This window comes from Octopus sinensis, linkage group LG18 (assembly GCF_006345805.1).
Source record: "Octopus sinensis linkage group LG18, ASM634580v1, whole genome shotgun sequence".
Lineage (NCBI taxonomy): Eukaryota > Metazoa > Mollusca > Cephalopoda > Octopoda > Octopodidae > Octopus > Octopus sinensis.
The window spans coordinates 46208797-46221467 of NC_043014.1; the positions used below are offsets into that span (position 1 = coordinate 46208797).

The 12671-nt window shown below is 38.5% G+C and overlaps 1 protein-coding gene across 1 annotated transcript; it reads right to left on the minus strand.

The window, feature by feature from the left end:
- Positions 1-214: 214 nt before the first annotated feature.
- LOC115221779 (ribonuclease P protein subunit p25-like protein) lies at positions 215-12671 on the minus strand. Its single transcript, XM_029792002.2, has 7 exons — positions 12528-12671; positions 8589-8754; positions 6053-6145; positions 5928-5962; positions 4371-4412; positions 2836-2910; positions 215-384 (listed from the first exon to the last, which is right to left on the minus strand). Exons 2-7 carry the CDS (start codon positions 8733-8735, stop codon positions 231-233), a joined length of 546 nt encoding a protein of 181 aa, XP_029647862.1. The 5' UTR covers positions 8736-8754; positions 12528-12671; the 3' UTR covers positions 215-230.

Sequence of the window (12671 nt, forward strand, 5' to 3'; positions counted from 1 at the left end):
GTTAATTTGTGTAACATAAAAAAAAGGAAAAAAAAAGGAAAAGGAAAAAAAAAGGAAAAAAAAAAAGAAAAAAAAACTTTTGTACAAAGTGACTAAAAAAGAGGATGATTACATACTGTGCAGTAAACTTTATGCCACAAATCCATATAGCAATGGTAAAAAAAAATCAGAGGGGAAGGAGAAAAAAAAAAAAAAAAAGCACAAAACAGCCAAATCCATTTTCTCTAATATTAGAGACTTCTTCCAGTAAGGTTTTTATTCTGAGCTGAAGGGGTTTTCCGTTTCCTGCATTTAAACTGCTTTTGTTTTTTATAAGCTGGCTTTCCTTCGTATTTTCCATCTTCGGAATCCTCGTGGATGCTGCACTTCCCAGGAGCTTGATACCTAGAAAAAGAGAAAACACCAAACTAAATTCTAAACAGACCAAACTTTTAAGTCGGGGGATAACACCTTTAAATACTCTTTTACTTGTTCCAGTCATTTGACTGTGGCCATGCTGGAGCACCGCCTTAATAGTCGAGCAAATCGATCCCGGGACTTATCCTTACGGGGACGTAAACACACCAGCATCGGTTGTCAAGCGATGTTGTGGGGACAAACTCAGACACACAAACACACATATATATATATACATACATATATACGAAGGGCTTCTTTCAGTTTCCGTCTACCAAATCCACTCACAAGGCATTGTTCGACCCGAGGCTATAGTAGAAGACACTTGCCCAAGGTGCCACGCAGTGGGACTGAACCCTGAACCATGTGGTTGGTAAGCAAGCTACTTACCACACAGCCACTTCTACGCCTATATGATGCATTTTTGCTAGTTTATAACTGGTGTTGATTTTTTATTAACCCTAAAGGTCTTACACAGAGGGGACACCACAACACATTGGGGACACAAAACATCAAAATACACTCACATATGATGAGAAAAAAGGTGAAAAATGAGAGATGAAAGTGATGTTAGCTGCCCCATCAGTCAACATCAATCGTCCTTTTCTTTCCATTTTGCCATGAATTCCACAAAGTCCACAAATTCAACCTCATATATTTCTCCTAGTTCCTCCCTCCCTTCCGGTGCCAATCTTCCCTTTAAGAACATCTATTCATCCTCAGGTTGCTTTTCAAGTTCTTTCTCCCGACTTTTTTTGACATTACCAATTCCATTTTCTGATGCCAGCCATCTGGCATTTCTATCTTTCCCCATATTTTCAATCTTTCGTATAAATGTTTGCTGTCAATAATACCTATACAATATTCTTCAGAGTGGGGGTTTTGTGTTATTGTTTGTTTTCTGTTTTCTTGTTGGTGGGGAGTGGGTGGGACACAATGGGTGAGGGTGGTGCTGCCTTTATTTGGACTACACATTAAAAGTAATGCAGAGTTAGCCAACAAAATAGGGTAGGAGAAGGCTCTTTAGTTCTCCTGCAAAGGGGGAGGACCTCTACTGCTGGTGGCACAACACTGAGCTGACCCATTTCTCAGTTGGTGTGACGCCAACAACATCCAGGTCAGCATGGAAAAGGTGAAATTTGTTATCATCATCATCGTTTAACGTCCGTTTTTCATTTTAGCATGGGTTGGACGGTTCGACTGGGGTCTGGGAAGCCATGGAGGCTGCACCAGGCTCCAATCTTGATTTGGCAGAGTTTCTACAGCTGGATGCCCTTCCTAACACCAACCACTCAGAGTGTAGTGGGTGCTTTTACGTGCCACCGGCAGTACTGGCAACGACCTCGCTTGAATCTTTTTACACACACCACCAGCACAGGTACCAGTAAAGCGACGTTGGTAACGATCATGCTCAAATGATGCCCTTTTACATGCCACCGGCACTGAAGCCGGTTAGCCGCTCTGTCAACAATCACCCTCGGATGGTGCTGTTGGCACCCTACTCGCACCAGTGCCAGTAAGGTGACGCTGGTAACGATCACACTCGAATGGTGCCTTTTATTTGCCACTGGCATGGAAGCCGGTTAGCCGCTCTGTCAACGATCACGCTCGTATGGTGGTCTTTGCACCCCGCTAGTATGGATGCCAGTCATCGAATGTGATTTTAATTAAAATAGCTTAAGGAAATATCTTCCTCTTAGACAAATGCAACAACTGGACTTTACCACAATAGAATATACTAAGGGGTTCTGAAAAGTTCCTGGCTTTGGGTAAAAGAATATAAAGGAGGATCAGTTAATGATTTTATTCAACATATTCCCCTTGAAGATTCATACACTTATTGCAATAGTCCCTCAGTTTTCCTAAGCTCTGTAAGAACTTAGGTTAGGCGTCTAACCAGGCCTTGTGAGATACCCTTAACCCTTTTGTTACCAACCCGGCTGAAACCGGCTCTGTAGTACAAATGTCTTATTTTCAAAAGTTTTGAATTAAAATCTTCCACCAAACCTTAGTCACAATTTATGTTCCTAACACTAGCTGAATGATAACTAAGTTCATTTACTAAATTCTTTGTTACATTTAAAGTAATTGAAAGAAACACAGAGCATCTCAAAATAAATACAGTAACGAATGGATTAAATATATAATAGAGAAACAATTCTTAACCCTTTTAATACCAACCCAGCTGAAACCACTTCTGGCTCTGTAGTACAAATGTCTTGTTTTCATAAGTTTTAAATTGAAATCTTCCACCAAACCTTAGTCACAATTTATGTTCCTAACACTAGCTGAATGGAAACTAAGTTATTTTACTAAGTTCTTTGTTATATTTAAAGTAATTGATGAAACACAGAGCATCTAAAAAAAAATACAGTAATGAAAGGGTTAAAGCCAGGCAATTCTCAGCACCACCTTATGAAGAACTTTAAAAATACAAACCCTGGTTCATTGACATCAAGCTGGTCTTTCGATAACAAAATCGAGATACACGGAATGTCACGGTTCACAATTAACCTGTAAAATAAATTCGTACAAGTTGGAAAGAGATCAACTTCCTACGTATATAATGCAGGGCATTCATAAATTATCTTTACGACAACTTCAGTTTGTTGTATTGTAATTGTCTATATTGGAGGCGCAATGGCCCAGTGGTTAGGGTAGCGGACTCGCGGTCATAGGATCGTGGTTTCGATTCCCAGACCGGGCATTGTGAGTGTTTATTGAGCGAAAACACCTAAAGCTCCACGAGGCTCCGGCAGGGATGGTAGTGATCCCTACTGTACTCTTTCACCACAACTTTCTCTCACTCTTACTTCCTGTTTCTGTTGTACCTGTATTTCAAAGGGCTGGCCTTGTCACTGTGTCACGCTGAATATCCCCGAGAACTACGTTAAGGGTACACGTGTCTGTGGAGTGCTCAGCCACTTACATGTTAATTTCACGAGCAGGCTGTTCCGTTGATCGGATCAACTGGAACCCTCGTCGTCGTAACCGATGGAGTGCTTCCACAATTGTCTACATGTGTTGTGTGAAACTAATGGAGCCAACATTGAAGTGTTCTGATGTTTCTAATAAAACTGTTTTTGAGTTTGTTTTTCATCTGAGCTGCAAAAACTATGAACAACTTGTAAGTCTAGAATAAAACTCAAATGCATTAACGTTTAAGAAAGCTTGCCTCCACCATAAGGCCAAGTCAACCAAGCTGTAATGTGGAAAAACAGTTATAATTAAGGTAGAACATCTCAGTAAGATGAGACCTTGTAGTGTAATGAATTTACAGGTAAGCTGCACAGTCATGCCTGCATTTAGCTTAAAAAAAAAAACTGTTTAACCCTTTCGTTACCAACCCGGCTGAAACCAGCTCTGGCTCTATAGTACAAATGTCTTGTTTTCAAAAGTTTTGAATTAAAATCTTCCACAACACCTTAGTCACAATTTATGTTCCTAACATTAGCTTAATGATAACTAAGTTATTTTACTAAATTCTTTGTTATATTTAAAGTAATTGAAAGAAATACAGAACATCTCAAAAATAAATACAGTAACGAATGGATTAAATATATAATAGAGAAACAGTTCTTAACCCTTTTAATACCAACCCGGCTGAAACCACCTCTGGCTCTGAAGTACAAATGTCTTGTTTTCAAGTTTTGAATTAAAATCTTCCAAACCTTAGTCACAATTTATGTTCCTAACACTAGCTTAATGATAACCAAGTTATTTTACTAAATTATTTGTTATGTTTAAAATTAATTAAAAGAAACACAGAGCATCTCAAAATAAATACAGTAATGAAAGGGTTAAAACACTATTTTAATTGCATTAAATCTAACACAAATATTACAAATTAAATTATCGGTCGAAGAGGTTAGATGCCTTAATCCAAGAGTACAACAATGAGGTAAGGATTGAACTAGCAAGACATTTAGTTGGACAAACCTCACAGTTACTGAGTATAAATACAATTAACTTACTTTTCAAGTCCTTTTATCTTGGGCAGCCAAGATTCTTTGACTCTAAAAATGAGAATTTGAAATACATTGAAACCTCACTCAAAGAATTACAAACGTATTTGGCAGTGGGATACGTAGAAAAATTACAAGTCATACAGTGCAGGAAACAGCTCTAGTCAGTTTCTAAGCTATTTGAGAATTTCTCACCCAACTCAATATGAGACAAGGGGAAGAATTAACATCCAATAGAACAAAGAATCTACCGTTTACCTGTGAAAGGTGCTACATGCAAATTATTTTGGAACCAAAACATGTCCATCCCTTAATACCTACTTTCAGACTTATTTCAGCAGCAATACTCTATGTAGCACAGTTAATACACACAAATGTATACATCATTTAACATCAGTTTTCCATGCCAGCAACCAGATGGCTGCACCAGGCTCCAGTCTTGATCTGGCAGAGTTTCTACAGCTGGATGCCCTTCCTAATGCCAACCACTCCGAGAGTGTAATGGGTGCTTTTTACTTGCCACCGGCACGGGGGCCAGTCAGGCGGGACTGGCAATGACATCGCTCGAATCTTTTTACACATGCCACCGACACAGCTCAAAGTACATAGTGGGTTATATTATGCCTTCTCTTTGAAAGCTGGGACATATGGTCAAAGTAAAAGGAGGGACTCCTTATGATTAAGCACCTGCAGCCCTTGTGGAAATGGGTAAATAAAAGGCTTTCCAAAGAATGTAGACACAAAAAAGTGGTTCAACACTAGCCAGAATTAGAGTGGCTATGTGTGTGTTGTACATGGCTAAAAGGTAACGAAGGAATTAAAGTAAGGGAGATGGTGAGGGGGAAGTTTAGCTACTTTAATGTATTGCACTGCTGACCATACAAACTTTACAACTAACCAATTCAGTTACACACAAATAGCATATTCTAACTGATGATCATACTGGCCACTGCAGTGATTACAGTAGATCATAAATTAATCCAACAAGGGAAAGACAATTTTAAAAAACCACCCATACCAGAAAGAACTTGTATAAGCTGAGTGGATTACTAGAAACCGCCAAATCTACCTTTAAAGAAAGAAAAAAAAAAAAAACTTGGCTAATATAGGTTTCTTTATTACCCACAAGGGACTAAACATAGAGGGGACAAACAGGGACAGACAAAGGGATTAAGTCAATTACATCGACCCCAGTGCGTAACAGGTACTTAATTTATCGACCCCGAAAGGATGAAAGGCAAAGTCGACCTCAGCGGAATTTGAACTCAGAACGTAACGGCAGATGAAATATGGCTCTGCATTTCGCCCGGCGTGCTAACGTTTCTGCCAGCTCGCTGCCTAACTTGGCTAATATAGTTATGGCTCCACACAATGTCCGTAGACTGTAGTCACAACTAGAATATCATCGACAGAATTAATCAGGAACAATCTAAGGTTAATGCTCCAATAAAAACTATTTTAACTGAACCTTTTCAAAGAGCTCATATTGAAAATTGAGTAAAGCAGAAATGGTAACAAAATTGTTAAGGTTTTCAGAAACATGAATTACATGAATAAACAATTTACCTTTCATATGCCAGTTTGTTCAATTGATGAAGGCCCTGAAAAAACAAAGTTTAAAAGATCCCTTAATAACAAGAATATAAAAATTTAATAAAATTGCCATTTATAAAATTAAAATCTTTCTCAACCTCTATCTTGTGTTTCATAATCTCAGCACAGGTGATCGTCTTCGTGATTGCTGGACCACTTCCAGTCCAAACTATCCGTTTGGTATTGGAATTCTGCAACGATAAAAACAGAAATTAATAGAACTGCAAGCCAAGTTCTATCAGGATGCTTGACAAAAACCTAAGGGAGCAGGATGCAAGTAGGCAATTCCAAAAATTCTTTAAAAGTCCACACTGCTATGGAAATGCACAATTCTAAGATTCAATTAATCTTAATTGGGAGTAATTTAAGATACTTATTTTTCATAAACTGATATTAATAGCTTTTGGAATACCACTTAAGATTCTTACATATATAATGTAAGGTTGGCACATCCATGCCAGTGGCACGTAAAAGACACCATTCGAGCGTGATCGTTACCAGCATCGCCTTACTGGCACCTGTGCCGGTGGCATGTGTAAAAGATTCGAGCCAGGTTGTTGCCAGTACTGCCTGACTGGCCCCGTGCTGGTTGCACATAAAAGCACCCGCTACACTCTCGGAGTGGTTGGCGTTAGGAAGGGCATCCAGCTGTAACTCTGCCAGATCAAGATTGGAGCCTGGTGCAGCCATCTGGTTCGCCAGCCCTCAGTCATTCGTCCAACCCATGCTAGCATGGAAAGCGGACGTTAAACGATGACGGTTTTAATTTAAATATAGTCATTTTAAAATAAGCAGCTGAATATAACAATGAGGATTAATTTTAAAACAAGTCTAGACAACAATTAGTCCTATTTTAAAAAGGATTTCATCAAAAACCTTATGAATAAAATCGTGTTCCAAGCCACTTTAATAAATGGCAAATTTTTACTAAGTTCATTATTTTCCAAATTGAAATCAAAAACCAAAATCAAATTCGATGACTGGCGTCCGTGCTAGCGGGATGCAAAGAGCACCATACGAGTGTGATCATTGACAGAGCGGCTAACCGGCTTCCGTGCCAGTAGCACTTAAAAGGCACCATTTGAGCGTGATCATTACCAGCGTCGCACTACTGGCACTCAAGCACCGTGCTTGTAGGGTATTAAGAGCACCAACTGAGCGTGATCGTTGCCAGAGCGGCTATCTGGCCTCTGTGCCGGTGGCACATAAAAAAAACACCATTTGAGCGTGATCTTTATCAGCATCTCCTTACTGGCCCCGTGCCGGTGGCACGTAAAAGCACCCGCTACACTCTCGGAGTGGTTGGTGTTAGGAAGGGCATCCAGCTGTAGAAACCGCCATTTCACTGGTTCGCCAGCCCTCAGTCATTCGTCCAACCCATGCTAGCATGGAAAGCGAACATTAAACGATGATGATGATGAAACAAAACCATTGCTCTTCAATAAGTATTAGGTCAAAGATGGAAAATTGACAGGGGTAGTATATTGAAGGGAAAGAACTAGTACAATTTCCAATTTATACCTTATGAAATTTGACAAACACTAGAGTCGACCCGATAGCAACTACATGGTCACTCGATATGCTAGACATAGCAATCAAGTTTTCCTTAAATCACATCCAACTTAACAGCATGTTGAAAACCAAACTCAATGATTGTAGCCAAAATATTTTTGGCATTCTTTCAGTTTGTGATCACAAAATGAAAGTGAAAGTAATGCTGTCACCCTGCTCTATTTCTTTGGGTTCCAATACTTTTAGGAATGGAAAGCACACTTTCACAAAAATGTTTATTTTCCCACCTCACAAACTTTTTTTGTAGAGGCTGGGCAATTCGATATTTGAAAATACAGATGACTGAAAAAATTTCAAAATTTATTTCAGAAATATGGTAAAATATAGAGTGGTTGTATACTGTCAACATAACGTGACAGTCCCGTAAAGGGAATTACACCACCGCTGTTTAGCCCTAGGAAGCATCAACACTTCCTGTCGGCCTTGACACATTTCCTGTGTCCTTATATATTTACGCTCCACCAGTCCTTTACTTGTTTCAGTCATTTGACTGCAGCCATGCTGGAGCACTGCCTTTAATCGAGCAACTCGACCCCAGGACTTATTCTTTTGTAAGCCCAGTACTTATTCTATCGGTCTATTTTGCCTTACATATCTCTGAGATATTTAGAAATTTAATATTTCTGATTTTGGTGATCAGTGAATAAACTTCACTGAAAATAAATAAAATAAAAATATACATATATATATATATATATATATTTACGAAGTCCAGACAGATATCTTCAGCTAGCAGGCCTTTGCTACTCTAGACTGATGATGGGCAAAGACCCAGAAACATGCGTGTCTCTAGATGCAGGCCTAGCTATTGGGGGTATTTGTCTCCCCTTCGTAAATAAATAAGGACACAGTAAATGTGTCGAGGCCGACAGGAAGCATTCGATGCTTCTTAGGGCTCAACAGCGGTGGTGTAATTCCCTTACGGGACTGTCACGTTAAGTTGACAGTATACAACCACTCTATTGCTCCACCACCGTACATATCTCTATGGGGTATTTAGAAATACAATATTACTGATTTTGGTAAAATATATAATAGTAGAAAAAACAGAAAGCTACAAACCTGCATTTTGTTCAAAGCAAGTCCAATTAAATTACGTATCTTACTGCCATAGTGGACTGTCATAACAATATCGTCTTTCTGTAATTCCAAATGGGGGCCTTTAGACTCCTCGACAGTGACAACATCTCCTTTAGTGTAGTTTTCCATGTTTTGATATGGAAGAGAGCTGTTGAGAATAGGGAAAGCAAAAATTTAGTTTTGAATGAGAAAAGAGAAAAAAATCAGTTTTATAGGCACAAACATTGGTCGTGTGGTTAAGCAGCTTGCTTTGCAGGCATGCGATTTTGGGTTCAGTCTCAGTACACAGTACCTTTGGCAAGTGCCTTCGATAGCCCTGAGCCAACAAAATGCCTTGGTGAGTGAACTTGGCAGATGGAAACTGTGTAGAAGCCCGTTTGTGTGAGCACTGAAACTAATATTGGTAATGAAAAACTCAAAATCAAATTCAAATTCGATGATTGGCGTCCATGCTAGCAGGGTGCAAAGAGCACCACCCGAGCATGATCATTGACAGAGCAGTTAACTGGTTTGAACGGCAGTTTTTTAAAATAATTTCCACATAACTAAACACTTTTAAACTTCGTATACTGGTAGAATGCGTTTATAAAACATCTTTTTCTCTTGGCTTTATTGAGAAAATTCTATAGTTTCTAAGATATTTGTTGTTTTTTCTTCTTCAATTTCTGCAATTTCAACCAATCACTGACGTCTATTGAGGTGAAAACATTCTGTGCCGTATGAATATGTCCCTTGTTTAAGAAACAGATTGGGTTTATTTACATTTCTGAAGAAAAAAAAGATACCCTTCCCCCCACCCCTAACACAGATTGAAATGCAATAGATCGATACTGGGGTCATAAATATAGGTGACAATTTCATATAACACCGCTAGAAAAAACTGCCGTTCAAACCGAAAAGATCCTTTTCCTTACCATAGGCCCAATATGTAGTCACTTCACTTGCTAGAAATCGGGACCAGATATCCTTGTAACTATATCAGTTAATCTAACAGCTAAAGGTGACCACTACTACATATTAAGTTTATCTCGGACTACAGGGTTTTAAGGGTACTATTTAAGAAGAGTGGTCCCGGTGCGCGTATCCGCGCTAGCCAGTCGTGACTAGTTGATCCTTACTTTGTGTTTTTGTTTTATTTACTTTGTTTTAAAAATTATTGGTGATCCTTCGGTATGCGTACCGTAAGTGCCAGAAGTGGCTTTGTTTACATTTCTGAAGATAACAGAAACCCTTTTCTCCCACCCCTAACCCCCATATATATAAATAAAAAACTTTCTTGAAATGTATCCAGTACTTCCGATACGTATACCGAAGTTACGCCAAATTACGCTAAAGCAGAGCTGAATAGCACTCATGGCAAACAAATAGCATCAAAGATCATTTGCTGTCTCTAAACAAATAACATCTGCTGGTCTAAGAAAGTGAACGGAAAGCGATAAACAGCAGATACATGAATTCAAGATCAAATTTGAAGGAAGAAAGTCTACCAAGTGCGAAAATAGTTCGAGTGATGAACAGTAAACAAAAGGAGGCAATAGCAAAATTCTCACCCCACGATCCACCCACCTCCTCTAAGGAAACCGCCGTATGTTCCTCAGATTACATTTTATAATCTTAAAACAGGTACTATTTAAGAAGAGTGGTCCCGGTGCGTGCACTCGCGTTAGCTAGTCGTGACTAGTCGATCCTACAACGACGACCTAGCAAAGTTAATTTTTTTTTTTTTTTACACAAAGTAAATAATTTTTTTAAAATAAAGTAAATAATTTGGCGTAACTTCGGTATACGTACCGGATACATTTCAAGAAAGTTTTATATATATATATATATATATATATATATATATATATATAGAGGTAAACAGTAAAATTAATTACAGACATGGACAAGAACATGAAACACCACAGAGACGACACAAGAACCACAGGACGGGACATTCGAAGCCCTCGGTCATCAGTCAAGAACCAGATCATCTTAGCAATTTCGGCTGATTAATCTTGAGATTGCTCCGATATGGCCAGCCCGCCATATATATATATATATATATGGGGTTAGGGGTGAAAGAAAAAGGTTTCTGTTATCTTCAGAAATGTAAACAAAGTCACTTACAGTACGTATACCGAAGGATCCCCAATAATTTTTAAAACAAAGTAAATAAAACACAAAGTAAGGTAAAAACAAGTCACGACTAGCTAGCGCGGATACGCGAGTGCGCGCACCGGGACCACTCTTCTTAAATAGTACCCTTAAAACACTGTAGCCCGAGATAAACTTAATATATAGTAGTGGTGGTCACCGTTCCATCAAGTCGGAGCAAGTGGTTACCATATTCTTCAGATATATACACTTTTAAGCAAAACCAAGCCACTTGTTTTAAAAACGTCTAGTTTACTTCCGTCACATGTCTGTGGGGGTGAAATAAAAGGATAAAGGTCAAACTTCAGAAAGTTTTGTAACAAGGAAAAAACTGAGTACACACACAAAAAAAAAAAAAAAAAAGCATAGAGTTTATCTTTTTCTACCCATTTTGTTTGTTCACAGCCGATATTTCACTTTACTCCGTAGCTACAAAGTATCAAGTTTCGAATGAAATAAGTTCTCGTATGGTTGTCATTTCTTTGAGCCTAAACAATATTTATTTCTTTATTGCCCACAAGGGGCTAAACATAGAAGAGACAAACAAGGACAGACAAGGGGATTAAGTCGATTACATCGACCCCAGTGCGTAACTGGTACTTAATTTATCGACCCCGAAAGGGTGAAAGGCAAAGTCGACCTCGGCGGAATTTGAACTCAGAACGTTAGACTTTTCCCCCAAGCAAACTACTGACAAAGCCTATTGTATCTATTACAGAAAAGAAAAACAAAATTGAATAGTTCTTTCGACAATTCAAACATGAACCCAATGTTTAGCGTTATATACCGTACCTAGGGGAGGAGTTTCGAAGCTAAGTGTCCAAGTAGGACAGCTTATTGCTCTCAATACGAACGGGCAAGATAAGCAGGAAAGAATGCAAAGGGCATTTCAGGAAGTCCTGCGTACTTAAAGGAGCGACAAAACGATATAAGATGGTAGAGACAACAACTTAAGCTAAACCGAGAACTTTTGGGCGAAGGTAAAGAATACGCACACCACCCGTTTGTTTGGTGTTTAGGTTTACGCCGAAAACGGGTAGTGTGCGTATTCTTTGCCTCTGCCGAACTTTGGTAAATCTATGCTAGGGTAGTATTCGGGTAGGACGTCACAAATATACGGTTTAACCCTTTAGCATTCAAGCTGCTGTCATATATATATATATATATATATATATATAACAAAAACTGTCCGGCGAACGTGAAACTCAGAGTAACAGGGTTTGTTGAATTTTCTGCTGCTTTTAAATAAAGCATATTACTCTACCCCTGGTATTTGAGTACTCTTTTTTCCACCTTGTTTCACATTTATGTGTTTACTCCGGTATATATATATATATATATATATATATATTCCAATTGCTGTTTTTACTGAGATCTCCCTTTTTAGTAGAAGAAATAGCTATAACCCTTTGACTGCTATTTCTAAATTCGGTATGTGGTAAGGCAATTCGTTGCTGAACCCTTATTGCTTAGTATATATATATATATATATATCCACATGGGTTTGAATTAACCATGCATTGCCTGGTTGCTTGGAGATTTTGACGAGGTGTTTGCTTATTTTTTTTTAGAATAACAATGAAGCATGGGTGCGAGAGACGGGATTTAATCGATTTGAACAATAAAACAGAATATTTTGATCGGATATTGCCGATATATATTATATTATATTATATATACAGAGAGAAACAAAGCAGTAAGCAGTTATATTTGCGATACTTGTCTAATTTCTTAGTTGAAAGATATAGCTTTCAGATAAAAAAAAACAAAAAACTCTGTACTTACCATGCAATACCTACGGCAATGTCAGATATTGTCAGAACAGAAATACGAGGACAGTTGACAATTAATCTACACCTTGATCAGGCCAACCATAGAAGTATGACCAAACCAGGACAAACACGTGGAAGAGACACAGAAAAAGTGGCT